Source organism: Diospyros lotus, chromosome 14 (genome assembly GCF_014633365.1).
Source record: "Diospyros lotus cultivar Yz01 chromosome 14, ASM1463336v1, whole genome shotgun sequence".
NCBI lineage: Eukaryota > Viridiplantae > Streptophyta > Magnoliopsida > Ericales > Ebenaceae > Diospyros > Diospyros lotus.
In genome coordinates this window covers 2,177,913-2,203,214 of record NC_068351.1, presented here as the reverse complement: position 1 = coordinate 2,203,214, position 25,302 = coordinate 2,177,913, and the positions used below count along the sequence as shown (strand labels likewise).

General features: G+C 35.4%; 3 protein-coding genes and 1 non-coding gene across 12 annotated transcripts; 3 read left to right on the top strand and 1 right to left on the bottom strand.

Moving 5' to 3' along the window:
* The first annotated feature begins 3,274 nt into the window (after positions 1-3,274).
* On the top strand, positions 3,275-8,591 carry LOC127789540 (uncharacterized). 6 transcript variants are annotated; one of them, XM_052318436.1, is made up of 9 exons: positions 3,275-3,633; positions 4,422-4,666; positions 4,750-4,800; positions 5,089-5,156; positions 5,392-5,673; positions 5,746-7,153; positions 7,280-7,360; positions 7,458-7,538; positions 7,643-8,591. In XM_052318436.1, exons 2-9 carry the CDS (start codon positions 4,504-4,506, stop codon positions 8,245-8,247), a joined length of 2,739 nt encoding a protein of 912 aa, XP_052174396.1. In that variant the 5' UTR covers positions 3,275-3,633; positions 4,422-4,503; the 3' UTR covers positions 8,248-8,591. The 6 variants fall into 6 exon arrangements, with proteins under 6 accessions (XP_052174396.1, XP_052174395.1, XP_052174394.1 ...); XM_052318435.1 differs by having other exon boundaries at positions 5,092-5,156; positions 5,392-7,153; XM_052318434.1 differs by having other exon boundaries at positions 5,392-7,153.
* A 215-nt stretch (positions 8,592-8,806) lies between these two features.
* On the top strand, positions 8,807-8,879 carry TRNAK-CUU (transfer RNA lysine (anticodon CUU)). The gene has a single exon. It is a non-coding gene; the product is annotated as a tRNA-Lys (tRNA).
* A 4,769-nt stretch (positions 8,880-13,648) lies between these two features.
* Positions 13,649-14,785, top strand: LOC127790372 (metallothionein-like protein type 2). The gene is made up of 3 exons (XM_052319858.1): positions 13,649-13,811; positions 14,227-14,307; positions 14,427-14,785. The coding sequence occupies exons 1-3, from the start codon at positions 13,747-13,749 to the stop codon at positions 14,518-14,520; spliced, it is 240 nt and encodes a 79-aa protein (XP_052175818.1). The 5' UTR covers positions 13,649-13,746; the 3' UTR covers positions 14,521-14,785.
* A 4,057-nt stretch (positions 14,786-18,842) lies between these two features.
* Positions 18,843-21,290, bottom strand: LOC127790371 (transcription factor AS1-like). 4 transcript variants are annotated; one of them, XM_052319856.1, is made up of 3 exons: positions 20,913-21,290; positions 20,531-20,633; positions 18,843-20,190 (listed from the first exon to the last, which is right to left on the bottom strand). In XM_052319856.1, exon 3 carries the CDS (start codon positions 20,105-20,107, stop codon positions 19,007-19,009), a length of 1,101 nt encoding a protein of 366 aa, XP_052175816.1. In that variant the 5' UTR covers positions 20,108-20,190; positions 20,531-20,633; positions 20,913-21,290; the 3' UTR covers positions 18,843-19,006. The 4 variants fall into 4 exon arrangements, with proteins under 4 accessions (XP_052175816.1, XP_052175817.1, XP_052175815.1 ...); XM_052319857.1 differs by having other exon boundaries at positions 18,843-20,169; XM_052319855.1 differs by lacking the exon at positions 20,531-20,633 and having other exon boundaries at positions 20,913-21,289.
* Positions 21,291-25,302: the final 4,012 nt, after the last annotated feature.

The window sequence follows — 25,302 nt, the reverse complement described above, 5'->3', positions numbered from 1 at the left end:
AACCCCCGACGAGTTCACATAAATTTGACAAAACAATGGCAAGAAAATCGGCCGGCTATCGTTTGTTTGATAGTTGAAAAAGAAACTGTTTGATTTTGTTACGGTTTCAAAATCGAAAACGACGTCGTATTATGAGAAGTTTTGTATTTATGTAAATTTTATTATATTTTATTTTTAAGATTGTGTTTATTAACTAAGATATATACCGAAAAAGTTAAGAAATAGAAAACATTCAAAATTTTGTCATTTTCAATATGTTTGTTAAATTTATTTGACGGCTTTTAAAAACTTTTGAAAAAAAAGTCATGTGACGTGACTTTTTATTTGACATTTTTCAGATATATTTATCTCTCTCCCTTCTAAATAAGCATATCTTAGACCTTACAGATAAGAAGAAATAACGCATGTGTAATTCAATAAATTCTAAAAAATTTAACAAATAGTTTGATTAAAACATTGGAATGATTTCTAAAGTTTATCTTGACCATTTCATATTTTGGTCTAGAAAATATTACAATCTTAACTTACTCATTTTAACAAACACTATTTTAGAGAGTTATTCATGACATGACACATGCCTTTTCTAAAGGGATGTTACGTGTCATGTTTTTCTTTACCTCACTGAAAAATCTACTTACATCTCAAATACTTGTCTACCTAATTCAAAAATTTTGGACCAATCACCACCAACAACCTTACCTCAACAATCATGGAAGATACTCTCGCTGAGGATCTCGCTTTAATGTCGGGAAAATATCCTAAATTGATAGGGACTTGATCAACCTCGCCCCGATTAGGGTATGGTCAAAAGTTGTTTTCTTAAGATATTTAACAAAAAATGAAAATATTTTCAAATACAATTGTTGTTATCTAAATACAATAATAAAATATTTTTAATTAGAGGTGCGAGTGACTTTTCGTGCGGACTCTCTAATAATTAAGTCAATACTCGAGAGTAGAATACAAAGAAAGTAGAACTGTAATTACTATAGTTTATAGAGTTTTGAGCATATTTCAATCGAAGGAGAATTATTATATTTATAAAGAGAATGATATTAGAAAAATCGTATTCTTCGACAAGTATATCGGACACCATTTCAAATTTGTAGGTGAGCATATTAGAGGTAGATTTAACTCATTCTTCACGATCTCATATGAGTAATATCTAAAGATTATGTCTCTCAGAATTTATAGTCTCTGAAAAAGATTTCTTGGATGATCTAAAGAGAGATTTATAAGTTTGGGTGGCTCAACAGTCTCTCGAATATAAATTTTCTTGCTATTGAGTAGCCAATGAGTTCTTCCCCAAAGAGTCTTTCAATGATGTCGAGAGAGGTTTCTAGAAAAAGTCCCTTAACCACAATCTTTTGGCTTTGACGCATTTGTCTCTTGGTCAAGTCTCTCATTTTAGTCTCTTACTAGGGTTCTTTAGGTCACTTGATGGGCTTGTGAGCCTTTTTTTTGGGCTCGCATAACAACAATGTTTCATTTTTATTTATTCAAAAGAAAATAAAAATGAATAAAAAATACTAAAAAAATAAATAAAAGATTAAGATAAAAGATGTGAGAGCCCGTCCAAACAATGGCTGTGAAGTGGGCCTTCAGCTTTGGAATCCAACCCAACTATTAAGTGGGCCTGAAATACACTTCAACCCAACATGTTGTGGAATTTTGGGTCAGCTACTTGGGCTTCTGGGCCTACAAGACAAGATGACTGTACAAGCCCACTATGCCTCCATGGCCCTTGATTTTCTTTTACAAACAAAATATTATCAGATTTTCTAGCTTGTGGCTTTTCTAATATAAAATATTTTTATGTTACAGTATATGAAATAATTAATTATAAATACAAAATTAGTATTTGAGGATAATTCTATTTTAGAATTTTTAAAGTGCAAGTGCTAAAAAATATATATATTTTTTGTATATTTTTTGGTATGAAAGTCTCGTGTACGTATTAGGGTGGTACAAAGATCAATTTGGAAAGTATTTTTCAAATTTAACTTTTAATGACGATTTAATTACTTTTCAAATTATAATTAAACCATTACGAGTTTTAAATCATCGAAACTATTGCTTAGTAGTTTGGGCAATATAAGAAGTGTAAGCAATATACTAATTGGAGTTCATGAATTAATACACACCCAAAAAAATTAAAGAAATTTTATGAAATATCAAAAATCATAAAACACAAAGTTTAAAATATTATTTAGATTTTGAACAATGTTGTTCATTTTTTTTTGGTTAAATATGATTTTAAACTAATAATTATTAAAGATTTTACGAGCTTCATTCAGTTAAGGGGTGGACTATCGATTTTACTTATCAATTTATAGAATTATGAAGCCGAACCAACTACCCATATTCAATTTTTCCTAAATCCCAAACACTTTGCAAATAGAGAGATTGCAGTTTGAGTGATTTGACTTTCTTTTTTTTTACACATTGCTAGTACTCATTAGATGTAAAATGTAATTTTTTTTAAGATGTTTTCTTTTTCTCTAATCATAAAATTATTTGTCTAAAATAAGAGTTCACAAGTGAAGAGCCAAAGATAACTTGCAATTGAATCGAATCAAGTTAAAATTTATTAAGTTTAATCTTAGTTTGGCAAGTCAATTTCTAAAGTCAAATCGAGCTTTAATGAAAAGCTCGACACAAACTTAAGCACCTATTGGTAAAATTGAGCTTGAGATTGACACAAGCTCGAGCTTTGGTTTGCCAATAAATTCAAACTCAATAGAACTTAAAAAAGCTCGTTCACGAGTTTGCCTCTTGATTTATCTTTTTTTTAATCTTCAATCTTTTTATTTTTAAGGATTTTTAATTTTGACAATTATTTATATGGTGTTTAGCTAAATCTAATTTTTTATTTTATTTTATTATATATATATTATATTATGATAAATAATTAAATTAATATATATAATAATTTAATTTTTGATACTTTTATATTAAATAATATATTTATAAAATAAATATATTAATATATTTATAAATGAGGTTGTTTAAAAACTATTTGTGAACTCCTAATTGAGTATGATTGCGAATTTAAAAAAAACGAGTTTTACTTATGTTAAATTTAGTTTATTTATAAATTAAATTTAAACTTAAAATCGAGTTATTTATTTTAATAAACAAAATTAAATGAGATTTTATTAAATTAAATATGGAATCGCTTTGAAAATTTGGAGGTTTTGGGTAGATTTTTTAATTTATTTTATATAAAATTTAAGAAGCAAAGAAATTTTTGGCTAACGTCAGAGTCCACACGGGGAGAGAGAGAGGTTGGAACACGGCGTTGGTGGGCATGCGATGCGAAGTGGGTTACAATGATGGATTTTGGTTATTATCGATCATGGAAAATCATAATTCCACAAAAAATTTCCCGAGAAAATTGAAGTTTTCTACACCCAAATGCTCGCAAGGCGAAAAATGGAAAGATCCACAGCCGAAATCCATGGCTTCGCTTTGTGGTGTGGCGTCCCTGTTTCCAAAACCAAACCCAACCCATGCCGCTGAACCAGACAACAACCATTGTAACGCCCTTTTCATCTCTCTCTCCATGCATGGCAGCCGAGCAGCAGAAGAACTTCCTTTCATTGGCAGGTTCTCCCGCAAAAGCCATCATAGGTACTGTTTTCGCCATACCCGGAGACAGTTTTATGTTTGCATGAATAATACATGTGATCGCAACTTCTGTTTGGCGGGTGAGAAAACGGGGGGAAATAACGTTGATCATCTCCTGTTAATTTCGGTAAAGGTGTTTGATCGCAAGGGCGTCCTGTTGGGAAAAATATCAGATCATTTCCCTTTATCTATTTGAAATATTTCGGCAGTCATTGTGCGAATTACACCTGATTAATCAGAACTGTTAGTTTTGTGATTTTAGATGGGGGTTAGATTTTTTTTTTTTTCAAATTGATAAGACTTATTGATTTCCCATCATTGTCTTGCTCTGTTTCTGGATTCAATTGCTTTGAATAATTGACATAAATTTGAAGCATTACCATATTGGAGAAACCTTCAAACCTTTAGGCCCTGATTGGAATCATTTGGTTTGGATGGCTTAATTTGCTATTTATATGATCAGATTCATGTGCAGAGAATCATTTTTGCGATGCTACAATTTACATGAAGGCTTTGTTCCAAATGATGAGTTCCTATATTGATAGAAAATGTAAATAACTAGTGATTTATCCAAGTCTTAGGGCTATGCTCTTCTTTGCCATGTAAACTTTTACGGTTTTAGTTGGCAACATGCTGATGGTAATCACCAGAGATATGTGAGATGGGTGGTTCTTGTTTTGCTCATTTCATAGTACAGCCATACCTATGGATGCTGATGTATTGAGTATTGACCGGCCTTGATCTACTCGTCGAAATGGTTCTTAATCTTTTCATTCTGGGTCTTTGATCAGGTCATGTAACTTGGAATACTGTATGAATTTTTGCTAACTAGTGAAGTGAGTTCCAAAGGTTCAGAGGTGTTAACTCGATCAAATGGGTAAGAACCTGCATCATCGTGAGACTGGCATCCCAGTAGAGGCCAATCATCCAAAATGCACGTGGGGTGTGCTTCATATTCTTTACCACCATCGTTGGACTCAAGTTAGGAAGAAAATGCTACCACATAAAAGGCATGGAGGTGAAAGGCATGCCATGGGTAAGCAATGCTGATTCTCATTTAGGTGTGTTTTCTTCTTGTTTTAATGTGATATACATGAAAAACTTTTTTTGATTGGATAGATAAACAAGGACAAACCGCCAAGGAAGGGGGCAAACCAAATATAAAAGAAGGTGATGTACATGAAACTTTTACAAAATTTTGGTCCTTCAGTTGAGGAAATATTAAAGTAGAATACATTTTCTACTGAAGTACATAAGGTTCTCTGCAATCAAATGGAGATTGTTTCAATGTTCCATGGTCAACATCTCATTGAGTTTCTGGTTATTATTCTCAAACGTGAAACCATTTAGTTCTTGACTGGCAGCCAAGCATTGGGTTCCCTTGCCTTTATGTTGAAATGTGTGCTATAACTATTCGTTGACAATCCTTTTTGTTGTTTATATGGGTTGGGAATGCAGCAGATAGTGTATATACCACTGATTCTGGAGTCGAAGAGAATGTGCATACTGAAATGCAAAACCCCGTTGTAAGTTTGTCCAAGTTGATTTTTGTAGTATGCTTTTTCAATGTTTTGCACAAATGGTATGATCAATCGACCTTTGAGTTTTGTGTTCAGATTTTTAGTTGAATCTCCTTGAGATACAAATGCAATATAAATGCTGCTGCTATTTGTACTTCTTTCCCTAACGTGCTGAACCTAAATTAAACAAGTGGTGATTGAGAAAGTGTCTAATTTTGAAACTTCTCATGTTGAAGTGAAGGCATCAGAGCATACTCCAGTTACCAAAAGCTCAATGAAATCTCGAATAAAAGCTTTTATCGCTGACGAGAGGTCGAAGAGAAAGGGTCGACACTACAGGACTTCTTCACACCCAACACGACTGCAAACAGCACAAACAGATTCTGTCCATAATGTAGAAGCTTCAGATTCAAGTCCACGTACTGGAGTTCCTTCAATTGATGCTAGTCCAAAGATTGTTTGCAAAGACAACGAGAACTCTTCTGCTGTTAGTACATTTGACTCGCTGCAATCCAAGCAACAGGTAACCAGCAACAAAACGTGTGAGCTGTGCTCCACAATGCTTACTGTGAATTTGATGGGGAATAATAGCCAGGTTGGTGGTGAGCACGGGAAGCTGCCAGTGGAAAATGACAAGATTGTTCAGGACAAGTTAAACAAAGCAAAGCAATTCTTATTGGCATTGGAACGAAGAAATTCAGAGGACTTCGATGAAGATGTTTCATTCCACAAGTCAAAGCAGTTTCTGGATGTTCTTGATGCATTCAACATGAAAAAGGAATCATTTCTGAAAGTTCTACCGGACCCAACCTCTTATTTGGGACACTACTTCCATGGCCGGCAAACATTCAGCTCAAGGAAAGGATTCACCAAGTCAATGTCATTTCCTTTAGCTGGTGGGTCAAGCAAACGAGATTTTGGGCCTAGCAAGCTTAAGAATGAGCACCAGACAGAATGTCGAGTGAAAATGGTAGAGAAGACACAAACTGGTAGTGAAGTTCAAAAGTCGGTTAAACTAGAGTCTACAGAAGGAGGTAGTGAAGCCTGGGTTCCACTGAAATCTGGATCTACGATAGATGTTCCAAAAGTCTACATGCTAAAGCCTGAGTCTTTAGATAATTCTTCTAATGGTTCAACCTCTGGGGTGAAGAATAGAGAGGGGAATAGAGTGGTCACAAAGGGTTTCAAAAATCTTAAGAAAAAGATAAAACATGTTATTAGGGAGGGTAGAAAGGAAACCCATAGGATTACCATGGATGCTGTTTTTCACAAAATTCCTTATGGCCGTAAACCCTCCAAAGATGCAAGGGAGGAGGTTGCTGGTTCCCATGAGACAGCTGCTGTCAAAGCTGGTAAATCTAGCTCTCAAATTATCAACGAAAAAGATCGTCAAAGTGGACCCCAACTCTCTAGAAAGCCATCTTTTGATGGATCGCTCGATAGATATTGTCAACTGTACGAGTGTAGTTGCAATGCAGAACCCAAACATCATATATCTGGCACGCTGAAGTTGAGAAAAGAAGGGATGCCTTCGCCTAGCCGGAAGCCTTCAAAAACTTTGGAAAGGATTCTGTCCTTGCCTGATCTTAGACCGTATTATCTCCACCATGAGGACTATCTCGATGCTACTTCTTCGGGAATGTCAATTAGGACCCAAGTAAACAACAGTGTGCATGTACCCAGTGTTAGGTTGGATGAGACACTGTTAGATGCCCCTGCAGGGCGTGGAAATCAAAACTTGGCTGAACTTAGGGAGTCAGATGATGTTCCAAAGGACGAGATGGGATCGACATCATTGGCAAATGAGAAAGCAGAAGGTGAAGTAGATTATACTCCTGATGATTTGGGAAGCTTGAACACAGCAGAAAGTGATGCTCAACAGGAGAATGAAAACCTGACCATAACAAGTCTTGTTAGTAAGCTGCCAGAACAAAGTTCAATTTCTGTGCTCGACTCTTCTGACGACGATATGGCTAGCACAATAAAGTTTTCAGTGTCTGAAGGTTTATCCATTCTCTATTATGTTGGTTTTCACAGAGTACTCTCGATCTCAATCATATTCTTACATCGTCTTTGTGTTGTATGGACGAAAAATGGATTCTTTCATTAATTTGGTTTGACGATTGCAGGGTCATTCCAGTCCCTTGTCAGTCAGCATGATCAGGCTAGCAATGCTATTGAACTTGCATTCCCTCCTGATTTAGAGAACGGTAATCCCCTCAGCCCCATATTCTTGTTATATGGATGAAAAAGCGATAATTCATTACTTTGGCTCGACAAGGTGACTCTTTTTTTCTGGTGAAGCAGGGTCATTCCAGTCCTTCGCCAGTCAGCAAGATCAGGCTGGCATTTCTTTCGGGCTTGCTGTCGCTGCTGATCTAGTGAACGGTAATCCCCTCAGCCCGAGGTCTCTGTGTCCTATGGACGAGGAAAGGGCTATTTCATGGATTTGGTTTGACAAATACTCTTTCTTTCTTTTCTTAACAAAGCAGAGTCATTCGAGTCTTTCGCCAGTCTGCAAGATGAGGCCGGCATTTCTATCAAGGAATTCAACAGCGAATTGTTACGGGTTCTTGTTGATACAAGCAACGTAGACCACTTCAATTTTGTCAAATATGCTCTGGACTTATCTGGCTTCAGCAGGGATGAGTTACTAGGGATGTGGCATTCCCCTGAGCAGCCACTGGACCCTGCCCTGTTTAAGGAAGTTGAGGACTACTTGGTCCCCGAACTCGACTCGTCTGAAACCGAAGAAGAGGCCATCAACCTTAACCATCTGCTCTTGTTTGATGTGATCAACGAAGTGTTGCTAGAGATACACGAGAGATCCTTCACCTACTGGCCGGTGCCCTTGTCCTCAACTTCCCAGATCCGGCCATTCCCCGTGGGGCACCATGTCCTGGAAGAGGTATGGGAAAACATAAGATGGTACTTGAGCTGGAGGCCCGAGGTCGATCAGTCGCTAGACGACGCTGTCACCCGGGACTTAGCGAGGAGTGACGGTTGGATGAACCTCCAATTTGAATCCGAATGCGTTTGTTTAGAGCTCGAGGACATAATATTCGACGATCTCTTGGACGAACTTGTTTGGACCTGATACCTGAAGCACAGGTGGGGTGCCCTACCCATCCAAAGCTCCAATTCATTCTGTACAGTAGTGATCAAAGCTATAGTAAATAGAACATTTGTTGCAGTTTGGTTAAGTTGAAGAGCATAGTTGGGGAGTAAATTTTGTTCTTCTGCTATGTCTGTCTGTTTGTTTGTTTGTCTGATCATGGGTATAGCAAATTGAGATGATACACCATTCTCTGTTGTACTAATTGTGGATGTTAATGCTTTGGGCTACGATCTTGAGAAGTAGGTCGGGTTTTGGACGAGGTACCCCCATTTCCTCTCTTTCTACATGTCTATCGGGTAGTTTATTTAATTTTGACTTTATGCATGGGACAATTCCTCAACAATTATCTCGTGAATTTTATACTTTTAAACTATGTTTTTGGTGCTATATTAACATGTCACGTTCTTCTCATGTTCATGCCTGCTTATATTTGTCTTTCTTCTCTCGTGGGCGTTCATTGCCATTCCAAGTGATATTTGGTTTGTAATTTCAGAAAGAAGCTAGGTTTTTAATAATGTTATCAAAAATGATGAACAAAGCCCGTCTAGCTCAGTTGGTAGAGCGCAAGGCTCTTAACCTTGTGGTCGTGGGTTCGAGCCCCACGGTGGGCGACCTTTTTTACTATTTTATATTTTTCTCAAAAAATCTTAAATAGCACTTGTTGTCGTCTCATACACAGAAGCGCCTCAGGACACTATTTCAGAGTTTTCCAAATGTTTCTTATATTGAAATACTGAAAAATATCAATAAATCATTTTTCTAATTTTAAAAAAATTTTATGGTCATTTGTAATATTATAAATTTATTTTCGATTTAGAAGCACGTTTCGTCCATGAAAAGATTAAAGGCAAAAAAAAATCCATCTCTAATTCAAAATTTTTAAGTCTAAATAGAATCTCTTCTTCATTTTTGATTTTGTAAAAACTTAAAATTTTCAAGCCTAAATTATATTTACAAAAAAAATTATATTTTTTATTTTTACATTTTTGTTTTCTACTTTTTTAAAGAGTAACGTTTAATCTTTTTGATTTCATATTGTATTCTTTTTCTATTCTCCGTTTTTGTTTCCATTTTCATATAATTTAAGTTGTTTTCAACAACTGTATTATACGAATAAATGATTAAAAGTTTCTTATTTTCTCATTTTTTTCAATTATTATCCCTTAGAATAATGGTTTTTTTTCCAAAGTATTAGTAACCTCACACAATGAAAAGTCAATTTTACCCTAACCCCTAAAACTTTGACCATTCAATTCACGGGCAAAATAGTCTTTTTGACTTAAAATTAAGCCTATTATTTTTTAATTAAAAATGTTAACTGAACACTTGGATTTGATAGTTAAATAAAATTTTATTTAATATATTATATATTTACATTAATATATTTTAAACTTCAATGACTAACAGATAATATTTTAAAGTTTAATGATTAAGCAGTAACAGTTTTGAAATATTAGTGACTAATAGGTAACATTTTAAAATTCAGTGACTAAATAGTAACAATTTTGAAATATCAGTGACTAACAGGTAATATTTCAAAGTTCAGTAACTTGACTAAGCAGTAATCGTTTTAAAATATCAATGAATAACATTTCAAAGTTCAGTGACCAAGCAATAATAGAATAGAGAATTGAGTTATTATTGGTATAATTAACCAATAATAATCTACACTATTTCCGTTTATTGGTGTACAATCCACTATATTATATATTTACATTAATATAATGTAAATATATAATATATTATATTAAATAATCTACACCATTGCTTAATATTATACAATCCGTTATTTAATAATCTGAACACTATTTCCGTTTTAATATATTATATATTTACATTAATATACAATCTGAACACTATTTCCGTTTACTAATCTACACCATTGTACACTCCACTATTTCCGTTTACTAATAATCTATATAGCATTGTACAATCCGCTATTATTGCTTCGTGGCCCCCAGTTATCATGTGCCCGTAGCTCTCATACTTTTGCCTCTTTCTCTGCCTTTCGCGGCAAAACGGGTGGGCCGTTGCTTTCTTTTGCACTCCACAAGCAAACAACCACTCCTGCTTAAAGTTGCTTCGTAGCCCTTCCCTTTTTCTCACATCCAAAGCCTTACATTACATGTACTTTTTCCTAATGTAAGAGACACGAAAGTCCTTCGATTAACGCACAATTAGAACCCTTTCACCTTCTCGAAAATCAACTTTTCATGTGTTCCAAGCTAAGCCTTACATTACATGTACTTTAAGTCAAAACTCATAATCATGAATATACACATATTATTGATAGTTACAAGGAGATAGAGTCGATTCTTCAATCTTGCAATAAGCTAAGTTTATGAACGTGTGTGTTAGATTATTCGTGTTATCTTGAGAGATTTTATATGTACTTTTTAATGAAAAATATTTTGAGTAAAAAAAAAATTACCAAAATATGTTTTGTTAAAGTTGTTTAGAAATGAAGTGTATCTCAAAATATTTAGATTTAGATTTGAGTATAGTCTTAAATAAAAGTCTTGACTCAAATAATTAGATTTATCCTAATTCAAGTCCAAATCTTCACTCATCTAAATTAACTGAGAAGTTAAAATTTAATTTTTCACGATGCAGGATTATAGATCTCTCATCTTATAATATTGTTATATTTTGTGAAACATAAAAGAGGCCCAAGTCTGGGGGGCCTCTTGTGGCAACCTGGGCTGCCCTTTTGGGCGCCTCTGGAGGGCCGCAAGATGCAGCCAACTTGGGCCAAGCCCATTTCTCATAGCTCTTAATCTCTTGTCGTTTTGCCTGCTGCTGCTCCTTTGTGCACGATTCAATCCAGACCATCGGCGCTGCTTTTTGCTGAGGCAATCCGAGCCATTCATTTCGTTTATATCTCGCCTCGAGATTGTCGTTTTCTGATTGCATTGAAGACGAGCTTGAATGAGGGGATTGAGAGAGGGTCAGTCATTTTCTAGGGTTTTCATCTTTTACTCTCTCTCGTTTTCTCTCTGTAAATGCTGTATAGTTCGTCTTCTGCAAGGGCTTCCTGATTTTGTGTTGTGTAAGGAAAGCTCCTAATCTATAAGTGATTTTGTGGCTTGCTGTTTTAGAAAATCAGGGTTGTTTTGTTATTGTTTTCTGTAATCAAATTGAATCTATTTAGTGGAAGTGAGCTCTTCTCACCAGAGCTCAAGTGGACGTAGCCCTATTTTTGGGATGAACCACTATAAAATCTTGCGCCTCTTGTTTCTGGTTTATGTTTGAAATACTGTCAATATTGGTTGCGTTTAACCTTTCAGTTCGTGTGAGTTCATTTGTGTGAGATTTTGACGGTGTGTTTGTGTTTGGAGATTTTGTTATCTCTATTTGTTTGTAACAAATATGTTTATATAAAAGCACGAATTCCAAAAAACAAATCATGCATTTTAATATATATAATTAATTTGCTCTATTTTTGGTATTAAGTTTGATTTTATCATTGAAGAATATATTTTTTATTTTTTTGTAAACAAGAATTTTATAAAACGAGAAACTACAAGCGTATTCACATCTTTATGTTAGAACATATCCTGAATATTATAACAAACGACTAAACAAGCAAATAAAGAAAGTCTTATGAACAAATAAACAAGAAAAAGAAATATACACAACTATGTACAAAAATTAAAGGATATTTTGGAAAGATTGTAATGAGAAAACTAACTCCCAATTATCATAAGGCAAATTTACTTAAGAATTTAAAGGTTTCTGGTAAAATAAGCACCTAATTACTCATAAACACTTGGAGATTGCACCACTAAGCTTTGTAACTACTAAAACATAATCATCTCTAATCTCTATAATGGTATATTAGTGAGAGTGTTCACATTTGTCATGCTAACCCTCAATTACTTTTCAAACAATAGGTTAGAGTCCTAACAACATACTCATGAATCAATTATCATTTTATATTAAAGTTAATTTTGGTGATGTCAACTTCTAATTACTAAACAATTTGACTTAGTGGAGTAGATTAAGATTGGTTAGTCAAAGCCACCAAAAATAGAATTGCTTGAGAGCTCAAGTCAATAAGGTACAATGAAATTGAATGATATATTGGATGGTCGATCCTCACCTTTATAAATTAAGTAAGTTTCGAACAAAATTGAGGTCGTGCAACACTACCAACATCCTCCACTTTGAATAAAATTAGTGATAATGGACTCTAACTATTATCACTTTTAATTAAAAACGTTATAGAAACAAGATATTTATATCTAATGTGACACAATATTAATATATCCAACATCACATGATTAACACTTTAATTAGGTTGAACAAAGTCAACCCAGCATTCCGAATCATCACATTAAAATAAAGGGATTCGACATTCACAATAGGGGGAGCAGGTGCAGCGAGGCCCCACCAAGACGAGTCTGAGCCATTGAGAATGCCTTGGAATTGGTTTTGCTGCTGCGCAGAGAGAAGCGGAACCATTCTTTCTCTGCTCCAAGTGCTCGCTAGCATCCATCCGTATATTGCGGCAGGTGGTGCTTACACTTAGAATCGATATTTGCATATTTAATTTTAATATTTAAAATAATATTTATATGGGTGAGGCAAGCCATCTTCATTTCATCGCCTGACTCCACGGATATATGAATGAACATATACTTATTTAGTTTTAGATAATAAAAGAATTAGCGATATATCGGTATAATTTAATGAATAATGAGTTTGAATTCATAATTACTTAATAATTAAATGTTTAATTTATAATTTATTTTTTCTTACATAATCAAGAAAATAAACACAAAAGATAGTATAAAAATAATAATTAATTATTTAATTATTATAAAATTAGAGAGTTTAGACCACAATAAATTAAAGTCTGAATTGAGGGTGCTATAGGATCAAAATGACAAAATTTAACGATATTTTTATAGGTTAAATTTATATTTATATTTTTATAATTTTTTTTTATGATTACTTAAATTTTTTATTATTTTTATTATATATTTAAACCTAACTTTCAAATCAATTTAAGTTTTATATTTTATTTTTTCGTAATAATTTAAATTTTTCATTATTTTAAAAATATAGGTTAAAAAAATATAATTAAAATAATAAAAAATTTGACTTGTTATATGAAAAAAATTAAATTAATTAAAAATATAAATATAAGTGTGTAATTAATATAATAAAAAATTAAATAATAATACAAAAAATAAAAAATATAAGAACAAAAATAAAAATTTGGATACCTTATAGCAAGAGAAAAAAAAAGCTGAAAAGTAAAAACTGAGTAATAATGCTGAACTTGCCTGGGTATGTTAGCCCGGGCCCCTGCAGATCATGACACGTGTGCGGTCGATAATTCCTCTCTCTCTCTTCCCTTCGCCTATAAATAGCACTGCTACTTCACCCTCAACATCTCACTCCCACCCACCGACAACTTTCAATTTTCTCTCGTTTTCCCGAGCTTTCTCTGCAACTTTCCCTGCCTAGAAAATGTCTTGCTGTGGAGGAAACTGCGGCTGCGGCTCTGGCTGCCAGTGCGGCTCCGGCTGTGGAGGGTATGATATGTTTTCCCTTCGCTCCCATCGTGTTTGTTTGATCAGAAACTTTCTCGGGAAATAATACTCTATGCTGACCTTCTTGAAGTTCGAAACGTAAATCGGTTTTCTAGATTACGTTATAATCTTTCTGGTTCGCTTTTGCCAGTATAATTTGTATACATGTTCGTCCGATCGTTTTCCTTTTCTCGGAAAAAAAATACTTTTCCCGGAAAACATGAAACAAACAGATCCTCGAGACTTCTATCTGCTTCTCTGTAAAATGTCCTGCCACACCACACAGAGTACCTTTTATATTATACAAAATAAATTATACATATTGATGCAATGAATTTTCTTCGTTTTTATGAATTATTACAATCTTACGGAGATGAAGCCTAATTCTTCAGAATTTTGTTCCAAATATCAATGACAGGTGCAAGATGTATCCTGACCTGACCTACTCAGAGAAGACCACCACTGAGACCCTTCTTGTTGGCGTTGCACCCCAGAAGAAGTAACAATCTATATCTCTACTTTATGTGAATCTTATTTATATGTTAATTTGACTTCATATCAAGTGATCTTAATTATATGGATAGCTAATATGATATAATATGTCTATGTTGTGTGCAGATACTTTGAGGCATCTGAGATGGGTGTGGGGGCTGAGAATGGCGGCTGCCAGTGCGGCTCCAAGTGCAGCTGCGACACCTGCACTTGCAAATGAGAGCAGCACGGCACCGAGCCAGCCAGAAGCGGAGCGGCTCCTACCCAGCCATCAACGATAATAATTAATCTTAATTAAGCATATAGCTAGGGAAGCTTTTATGTGTGGAAGTGGAGCTTCCTGGGGGTTTTAATTAATGTGTTTAGAATAAAAAGGTGATCATCTTATTGTGGGTTGGTTCCATTAATGGATGGTGACTTGGAGTCTTCTTAATTCTGTGTGTTTGTAGAAGGCAGGTTAATTAGTAAAGTATAGAGTTAAATGATGACACAGTCCTCTCTGCTCTGGTTGCTATCATATGACATATCATTGCCGTGCTTCAGCTTAACTAAATGACTCGATGAGAAGTGCTCTTAATATGGCTCATCTGCTTTCAATCAACACTTTTTTGTTAAATTACAAACTAAATTTGTTAGCAAAATTATTTGAAATTATATATTATTTTTCTTGTAGTGTTAATATTAAGATGTCTTTAAAGATGACCAAATTACAAGGGTTGGATGTAAAATTTATCCTAATTTTAGAGTACTACTTTTTGTGCAACATCAAAGTAAATGAGAGAAATATACAAAGGTGAGATTTTTATTTGTGTAAAAAAATTGCAAGGTAATTAGGGTGTGCAAAAAAAAAAAAAAAAAAAAAAAATCCAAATTGGTGAAGTACAATTTTTTTTATCTAAGTGGTCAGTGGTAGTTTGACTATTAGAAAAAAAACGATTGCACAATAGGTTTTAATTTTATAGATTGATATGTGAGATAAACAAAGTACACATTAAATTAATTTTAAGTGTATGGGTGTAATTAAAATAATAAAAATTTTAAATAATTATAATAAATGAAATTACATTAAGAAAAATATAAGTTTGGTCAATATTTACCTAAGCTTTCACCAACCAACGCACACCGCCGAGTGCAACGAAGAAAACGAGATGAAATTAAGATTGGGCGAAAGTACACGGTAGAAAGTGCAAGTAATTCGAAAGGACAATGGGGCAAAACCGCAGTTCAGTAAAAGTTAGAGGACTATTGAGCAAAGAAAATACCGTTTTAAAATTTTAAACACGAGCAAACTCGGGTTTTATAGAGAGTGAGGGACAGAGAGAGAGAGAGAGCGCGCGCGCGGGGTAAAGCCTCGGAACGAAAAAACCCTCGATCGTTTCGGAGGATTCGAATCGAAGATGGACAAAAGCATGCTGAGAATTCTCGAATCTCTTCCCGAGGAAAATAAGTTGAGGATATCTGCCATGGAGGACCAGCTCCAGATCCGCGACAGGTTCTCTCTCTACTGTTGGAATCGAATTCAATTTCTACTCTCTTTTTTGTCAACGGTGCCCTTAACAAGAAGCTTTCGTGTTTTGTATAACTTGTCCTTGTCTTTGTTCGTAGTGAATGATTGGTGTTCTGAAAATGGTGCGGCCTTGGCTTTGGGATTCGATCGAGTCACTTTTATTTTCTAGGGATTGAGAATTTTCTTGTGAACCTATCCCGAGTAATTATTTAGCCACTTGATCGAAGGAAAAATCACTTACACGACTGAAAGAGTGTAAGTCCATGCTTAATTTGAATTAGGATCTGAAACGTGCAATTGTTTTCGGTAGACAAAGGAGCTTTTAGATACCGATCATGGTTGAAGTTTCTCGCCTTGTCTGAGGACGTTGTTGTAATGAAATTGAATTTAAGACTAGGAAACAATCATAATCTTACTGATATAAGAAGTAAGAACTGCCAAAAAGTTCTGTAAATTTTGATATCAAATTTCAGTAAGGCTTGTTGAACCAGGTTGAGGTAGACCTCTAACCCCGATAGCATCTCAATTCCTGTGAACTCTCACTTTCCTTAGACCTATCTATGATGTTCAGAGTAGTTTCTTCTTCCTCTAATAAGATACCTGTCATGGTCATTGACTGGTTGACAGTTACAATTCCTTGTGTATTTCAACTGATTGCTCCCAACACTATCAAACTATCAAAGTGTATCAAGACCAAAATACAAGTCGGCATCACATGGTTGAATTAGATTATGAATTTTGCTCTTAATCTGCGGAGTATATTGTGCTTAAAATGCCAAATCGTATTTCATATGTATTTTTCTGAGCTCCACCAGATTGTTCAACAAATTTCACATTCTGCATTGTCTATCAAAATAGTAGTAGTGTTTCATATTCTATCTTGTTTCTTTTTCCTTGCTGCTTCTTTAAAACGCAACGTTTACTGTGGAGATTTATAGTGAACACCTTTTCCATATGATTCTCTATCTTGAATTTTACTCAAATGCAGCTTCTTTCCCATTTTCTGTTATTTGTAAAGAGCTCCTTCTCTTTACTCAAAATGTGTATTCCCTATTGATGAATTCAAGCCATTTTGTCTCACTGGAGAAGAAGAAAAAACTCCTCCAGAAGAAACTCTCAAGAATTTTTTATAGTTGTTGGTGGAACTCCTTAAGAATCACTGTTGGGAGGAATCAGAATAAAAACCCAACTAGTTGTCATTTTGACTGAATAATCATCTGAAATGAAATGTAGTATTTAAAATTCAAATTAATTGAGAGTCTTTCAATATATTTTGAAAAAGTCATAAAACATTTGAAAATCTTAATATTTATTATATAGATCTACAAAAAAATTAGAATATACCTTCAATTACACAATCTTACCAAACTAAAATCTTTAATTTTGAGGTCACAACTCAGTCATCAATAATAGATTCGAAAGTGAACTTAATCCAAAAGAGAAACTAATTTTCCAAATACAAATAAGTTTACTGTGTGAAGAAATAAAGTCGAGAAAGAAAGAAGTCAACATGGGGTGTCAAAAGATTATTTTATGGTGGTAAGTTCATCTGAAAATTTTCTCTATAGTTTTATTTTTGACTTATTTTACTTGTTCTTGTTCAATAGTCTTGTCCCAAAATTATTATGTTCTTTAACTATAATTCAAAATAATTCCAATTTATCCATGCAATGGCGTGGGTGGCTTCAATTAGTAATAGTTAATAAATGAAAACCTGCTCCATCTAAAATTCCAGAGTGCCGACTTCCTTCTTTAAACTGTGATATAATAATTAAATCATACTCAATAAATTAATTAACAAAATAATAATTTAAAAAATATATCTTAGGTTTTTTTCTCCAACTTGTTGGATTCATATGATTTGAATTTATTGTAATTTGATGTTAATTTATGCTTCAATCATTGAGTTGGTTGTATTATTGAAATGTACATTGTATCCATAAAAAAAAAAATATAAGCAGGTTTTGCTTGTCCAATGTTTCTTCTAATTTAAACCGTACAAACAGATGCTTAAGCCTACAACAACACAGTTCAAGGAGTGCCCACAAAATGAATTGCACAAGGAAAACAGAAAATCAATTTCTCAACCAATTGCGGTTCAATTAGTTGAACTTGTCGATCCAGTCCAGGTTTTAAAACCTTGATGTTTAAGCACAGCAATACTATGGTCTGGCTGTTGTTAAGTCAATAATTTCTACGGTAGTGGGCTAGTGATATTGCATGGATGTGTTGAGATTCATGGTTGTAAAATTAGATAAATCATAAGATGTCTGTGAACCGTACCGTCTCCATCCCAGAATTTATTGGGTGCAATCTGCTACCCAGAATTTCTTATCTTACTTTCCCTTTCTCTTCTTGTCTTTTATATTTGGGTCTCACTTCTTTTATTGAAAACTCGATTTTTGAAATCACTACCGTCCTCGATTTTGATAAATAATATAAATCACAAATAAAAACTTTACCTTATTGTGCTAAAAAACGAATCAAATCTATAACCTATTGATACGAATCCTAATTTATTACGAACTTCCTGTGTTAGAACGTTGACAACTTGATTCTTTCAACAATATGCTATGATCTCATTGTATTTACAACTTCGTTCTTTTCTGCACAGGATCATTGTATTGGATAATATTTACAACTTTTCCCCTTCTAAACCATTTTGCAGTCCAAGGATGTATAATTCGCCTGTGGAAAGATGTTTACCGATTGTATAGACACCTTCCGCACCGAAACGCTTGACAAGCAATGTGTTGACAATTTCTGAAGCACTCTGATGCGCATTGGATTGAGATTTGCAGCTCAACCAAGGCGCAGCCACACCAGATTAAGGTGTCCCATTGGATCATAGCAAACAGGACTAGCGTTTCAATAGACCATCCAAAAACATTACAACACTACTGCATATATAGCATTGCCCACTAAACAGATTTTATCTTTATGCATTGCAGCTGAACACAAACTGCAGGACTGCTCGGTGAAGCTTCAAAATAAGGACGAACCAGGCATAACAACTCAGATCGGCTAGCAGGTACTAATTTAAATATAAACCTGTTTTAGAATATCATAAGTGAAAAGACTGGCAATAAAACATACAAGAGTGAAAGACGTAATGTTCTGGAGACAGGAGCACGCAACATGAGCCATGGTGAATCGACAATCTTCCGACATCCATTCCAACCATGGATGGCGAATCGTCTCACCGGCCATTAGGCTCAGCATGCATGGGCCTACAACCCATCTGCTCTAGAAATTTTGTAAGCCTAAGGTGCTTTGCAGCCCACTGCTCGGATAGTTTCTGCTCCTTGGCCTCTGCATCCCTTCTTAGTCCCGCCAATTGGTCTCTGTATTCAGCCTCGATCCTATCCAGTGCAGTCTTCTGCTCTTCCCTAAGAGCCCTCACTTTGGACTCAATCTCCTCCATTTTCTCCCTCCTCCGGCAAGCTTTCTCGGATTCGAGTTGCAGCTCCACCCTCTTCAACCTCCAGGCTGCTTCTTTCTTGTGTGCTGCCAATGCGCGGTGTCCTTCTTCCAATTCCCTGCAGCATTCTGTAAGCTCAGAAATCAGCAAGTTCTCTCCACAAGGAACTGTTGCCCCATTCAGTGGCAAGCTGCCCAAGACTAGAGGATTGTTGTCCGATGCTCTGTCGGGCTGCAGCCAAGGTATTGCTGGGGATGGTGGAATTATTGCCGGGGAGGGCGGAATTGTTGCCGGAGAGAGGCTCAGTGTGACTGACGGGGAAGGCTGTGGCCTAACATTGGAGGTGGTGCTAGAATTAGAAAGCCACGGAGGAAGTAAATTTTGTGGTGGAGGGGCAGGTGCATCAGTGTGCAGAAATCCTCCATTAGAAGTTGCCATGAGATACGCCGGGGTGGGCCGCTCTTTCACGAGCTTCTCCGCGAAATTCTCTAGAATCCGATCGTACTTACCCTCCTCTACCGGGTCTCCAACTTTGTTATTCTCCTTCTGTTCCCTCTGCTGCTTCTCTTTGAAAACCTCCCACCACTTCCCAAGTCTCTTCGCAGTTCGCCCGGGGACTTCAGACGCGATTTTTTTCCATTTGTTGCCGTATTTGGCCTGAAGACGGATGACAAGGCGCTGCTCCTCTTCGGTGAGCGATCCCTTCTTGATCCCGGGTTTGAGATAATTCTTCCACCTCTCTAAACACGATTTTGCGTCCCTGCTGAGGTCCGTGTTCATGCGCTGTGACACAAGATTCCACTCCCTTGGTCCATACTTTTTGACATAAGCACGCAACAGAGCATCCTCTTCAGGTCGCCACCTCTGCCTTTCCTTCATTTCCGGGGGCAAAGACCAGTGCCCATTGCCTTGAACTCTTCATAATGTTTCTGATAAACAATCTGGGAGACCAACATATCAGCCTGGCAATATCAAAAATTCAATCTTAAAGAAAGATGCTAGACCGAAAAATCAAAAATATATTTATATACTGATACAACAGCTAAAGCAATCCTTAACCCTGGTTAGGTTACATTAATTCTAGACTTTATTAATCCCTAATATCGTTGAGAAGTACAAGTACATACCCAAATTTCATATTATATTTGCAAATGTACAACCATCATAAAATATCCTTCTTCCCTTTTTTTACCCTTTCCCTCAATATTCCCTTATTATTTGCATGAATCCTGTTATGTTCTGGTTGAAGTGTGTTCGTATTTGTGAAAACAGAAATTGCAATAGACAAGGCAGTATACTTACAATATGGTTTCTTGATAACTCTCAAATCACAGTATAAGTCAGTGTTCGAGCTAGACAACAGGATGGTTTGCTGGTTTTCATGAATCATCAATATGGTCGAAAGCTACAAGATTGACTCCACATTTTTTCGAGTTAAAACTTTGATGGGATTAACCCAAAACTTAAAAACTCAGAAAATCAGTCAGGTATTTCAGCATGTACGGGTGCTTCATAAGCAAATATTGGGCACAAACACATCAACAATCGCCCATATTTTGAAGCAACTTCACCACCAAAAGGAAAGGTTGTAGACTCTAAACTTTTTCTTCTTCACGTATCTTTTTGCAAGAAGGAAGCAGACAAAGAACAATCCACTTAGAGAAACGAAGTATAAGAGGCTTACATTTGCGTTTTAGAAGGCCCAGCTTCTTCGACGACCCATTCTCTGTTTCTCGATTTCTCTATGAACCAGAGCAGCACGACAGGCAAGCTCTGGAGAAGATAAAATAGGCCAACAACAGTAACAGAGAAAAATCAAGGGAGAGAGAGAGAGGGGGAGAGAGCTGACAGTAGCGCAAAAGGAGGGCACGCGACTGAGTAGAAAAGGGCTAAGGCTGTGATTTCATGGCTCCCTCTCCCCCCGTCGGTGACGTGTACAAAGGAATGTGCTTAGGTAAGGCACCATACGGGGGCCAAATCATTCCCTGCAGCTCGTTGATGGTTGCAGCCACTGTTAATAGCCGTCGATTCCCAACTACTTCTCCATCATGATCTTTCTAAGCCCTTGACTTTCTAGTAAGTATATAACATGGTGTTTACTTAGGCAAACAGTGGATGTGACCTTTGCTAACCAGCGAAAGAACATTTACTACTGTGCGACTCTACCCCATTATAGATAAGTTGTCCACGCTAAGATCAAACCGTCGGCTCCACATCATGTGGCGTAAATAGTTCCCAAGGGCCCCTCCCCAGTTACTTGATGATAAGCTTGATTCTCAAAGGCGAACGAGGAATTGTAGCGTGCATTAATAGCGTACGATTGTACCGTATGATGAACAATCTTAGGCGTTGATGCTGAGGCAGTAGAGGTAATGTGATTGATTGTAGTGTTTTTTAAGTGGGAAGAGGGGACTGGAGTCCGCGTTTCGCGGTGGAAGGGGACGGGGTTGATGGAGACCGGACGTTACTGCCGGACTGCTCAGCTGTCAGTGAAACGTTACGTCGCATCTCTCTCTCCATTTATGTCAATAATACGCTTACACCCCCTCCCTCTGTCTGTTATCGTTTCTATTAACTACTGATATTTAAAGAGTGGGAAGTAAAAAAAGAAAATATAGAGTAAGAACAAATAAAGAATATAAAGAAATCTGATCTAATTCAAAGTGAACAGACGGTGCACTTTGTTAATGATTCATGTGGGTACCTTACGATGGTCTCACTTCCTTTCTTTTCTTATCCATGATTTCAATTCTGGGGTAAAATATAATGTCACAGCCTGAGCCTATATCCTGCACCATTCTGAGTCCTCTGCCTGACGCTACCCTTCTGCCCTTTTAGCAGACCTGCTCCTAGAAAAGAAAATGGGGGTGGGAAAATTCTGTTTTACTGGCAGGGAAGGGGGTAAAGGAAAGGGAAAGCTCGGTAAATGAGGGAATGAAAGATGGATCAGAAGGGGGGTGAAAGGGGAATTGACAGAAAGGAGGGGTATCTTTGGGAGGGGAAAATGATGACGGTGACACATCGAAGGTATTGTAAAATTGAGGGAGATCCTCCCTATTTCTCTCTGGGCCTGGCCTGGCCTCCGAGCCCACCTCTGAAAAAGCTAGGGTTTTGTCATTTCTGGCAAGGGAGGAAGCAACCAGCCAGCCATTCATTCCCACCAGTGAATTGTCCTCTCTCTATCTCTATCTCTCGTGGCCCCCAAAATATATGCCAAAAAAGCAAAAGCTGGATTATATGTTTATAATTATTTTAGATGTAATTCAAGAGCCGTCCATCCTACAGCGATTACTCAGTAAAGATGTGCACCTAACATGACACTAGCACTAGCACTAGCACCCGCAGAGACAGTACTAAGGAAAGCCTGCAAGGCCTATTGGGATCTGTGTTTGCTTCACAGAGGGACGGCCCGATGGCGTAAAAAGATTGAAGATTTTTTTTAACATATTTCAGTAAATAAAATAGTTTTTTTTCTTTTTTAAGTAGTTTAATTTTAAATATATTTGACTACCTCAAATGAAGCACATAAAAAAGGTAAGAGAGGCCTGGCATTTTCCAATCATTTTTCGTTTTGAAAATGGCAAAAATGATCCAATTTTTTTTTGAATCATTTCTATAATTTGCGAAACTTTTTGGTTGTCTCGCAAATTACAAAGAATTGCCAAAACACATTTTCGATGACCGAGCTTGCTACTCTCTTGCCATGCATTAGAGGTTAAAGGCTTGTTTTTCCCTTCCGTTCGCTTCTCTGGCAACCATTTTCAATCTTCAAATGGCGATGGGAACACTATTCAGGTTCCCCTTTTTATTTCTCGAGTTTTCCCAATTTTGGTTGTTTCCAACAACATTTCGTATTCGTTTTCAAAAAAAAAAAAAAAAAAATTCAATCTCAAAAAAATCTTATTCCAATCTAGCACCAAAATTTTATGCAGTGCCGAAGCATATTCTCAGGATTCCCTCGTTTCAATTCCTTGAATGGCAGGATAAGCAATCCGGTGAGATTTGATTTCAGAACCCTAACTATTGATTTGTGGCTGCTTTCCCAATTCCACATCGTTGATTGAGTGGGATGGAGGGGTTTCCTTATTATAAAATAAACTCTCCATTTCTTTGTAAAATCATTCCACAAATTGTATATTTTCTCTTCTCTCTTTGTATTTCTTTTTTAAAAATTAGTGAAGTATTTTGGTGGTGTTCAAGACGTAGACTAATTGACCGCATCTCGTTATATTTTAGTATTCTAGTTGTTGTCATATTCAATAATTTTTTATCAAGTATATTTGTAGTAATGTTAGTGACATATTGTGCTATTAAGTGCATGTTTAGGAAAAAACTATTTAAGGAGTCTAAATTTTAATTGAGACTACTTACGATCCCTCCAATCTTTCTTGATGCAATTTTTAGTACAATTGTTCATGCACTATTCACCTATATGGGTATTGTTCATCTATACATGTACTATTAACATTGAAGTTGAATTTAAAAAAAAAAAAAAAACCCTGATTTTCCCACACTAACTGTTGGAATAGGAGAAGACAATGATGATTTGTACGTAGATGTATGTAAGCTGCGTATGAGCAAGTTGGAGAGGAAACCTTACCCGACACCAATGAAAGTTTTGATTCGAAGGGCAAAGAGGAGAGAGCCACTCGAAAGGCATAACCTTATCAAATCTTGGAAAAGCCTCCCGACAATGGCCTACTCGCTCATGAGTTCATCGGGGTGGCTCATTGAGTCTATCAGGTTTGGAAGTGATCCAAATATTCTATTATTGGTTTATGAGAAAAAAATGTTTCAAAAAAATCAAAAATATTGGGAATAATTATTGCATAATTAATTTGTAAGATCAAGTAATTGTAAGAAGTTATAAGATCGAGTTAGTTATTATGAAACTGATGTAGAAGTTATTTGTTTGAATGCTATGAAATTTATGTTTATTATTTATTTTTATTTGTATTATGTTTGTCCTATTTTTATAATTTTTTATATTAAAAATTATATTTACAAGAAATTCTTATATTTTGTTAATTTACACTTTATTTCGTTTTTTTATTTTTTATTTTTTAAAAAACGATTGCGTTCTCTTTGTTGTTTTCAAGTCATTTTTAATTTTTAATTTTCTAAAATAATGAAAACGTATTCTCTTTATTGTTTTTAAAAATATATTTTTAAAAATAAAAAAAATTATAAAGAAAACTCAAAATATATTTATTTATTTATATTTTATTATTATAATGAAAAAAATATTACAAAATTCATTAACTTTAAAATATATATTTTTTAATAATATATTAATATTAAATATTTCTAATTTACTAAATAATCAAATTTATTGAATAAAATAATATTATTAAAAATTTATTTTCAAAATTTGAAAGAGAGCATTTTTTACTTTTCTATTTTGAAAAATAATTTTTTAAAATGACAAAAAAATGCGTTTTTAATTTTTTAAAAATAAACTATCAAAATAGAAAAGTAAAAATAAATTTAAAATTAAAAAATAAAAAAAACGCTATCATATTTTTACATTTTCATATCATTTTGAAAACGTTTTCGTTTAGTTTCCAGGCAACTTAGCTCAATTGTTTTCTCGAATTGAAAATTGAAAAAGAAGAGGGGAAAACCGAGTTCGCCACTGGTGTTACGATCCGAGCTTGGTAACAGGCTGGCTATTAAATGTTTCCATTTTGACTACCTATTCGGCCCACGGTACCGAGCCTAGTTTCTATTTCTATAGCCCTGAAGACTTGGGTTGAGAGACGGCCCAATAAGATGATTACAAATAGGCCAGAACGGAAAAGTGATCGCAATATTAGTGCCCTTAAGCAAGCCCAGCCCAAATTTTGGTAAAAACACAAAATAACTATCAAAATGAACCGCCAACCACCGCATGGGCGGGTCCAGAATCCAATGTAAGGACAAGCCATCTTAGCCTTGGGAAAGAGTTCAGTTTATATTTGATTGGCGGCCGACTTCAACTTACCAACCATCGCATGTTCCCCAAGTATTATTAGCTGTCGCGTCAGGATATATAGGTCATAGGATGATAAGTAAGGATTCATATTAATATTAAT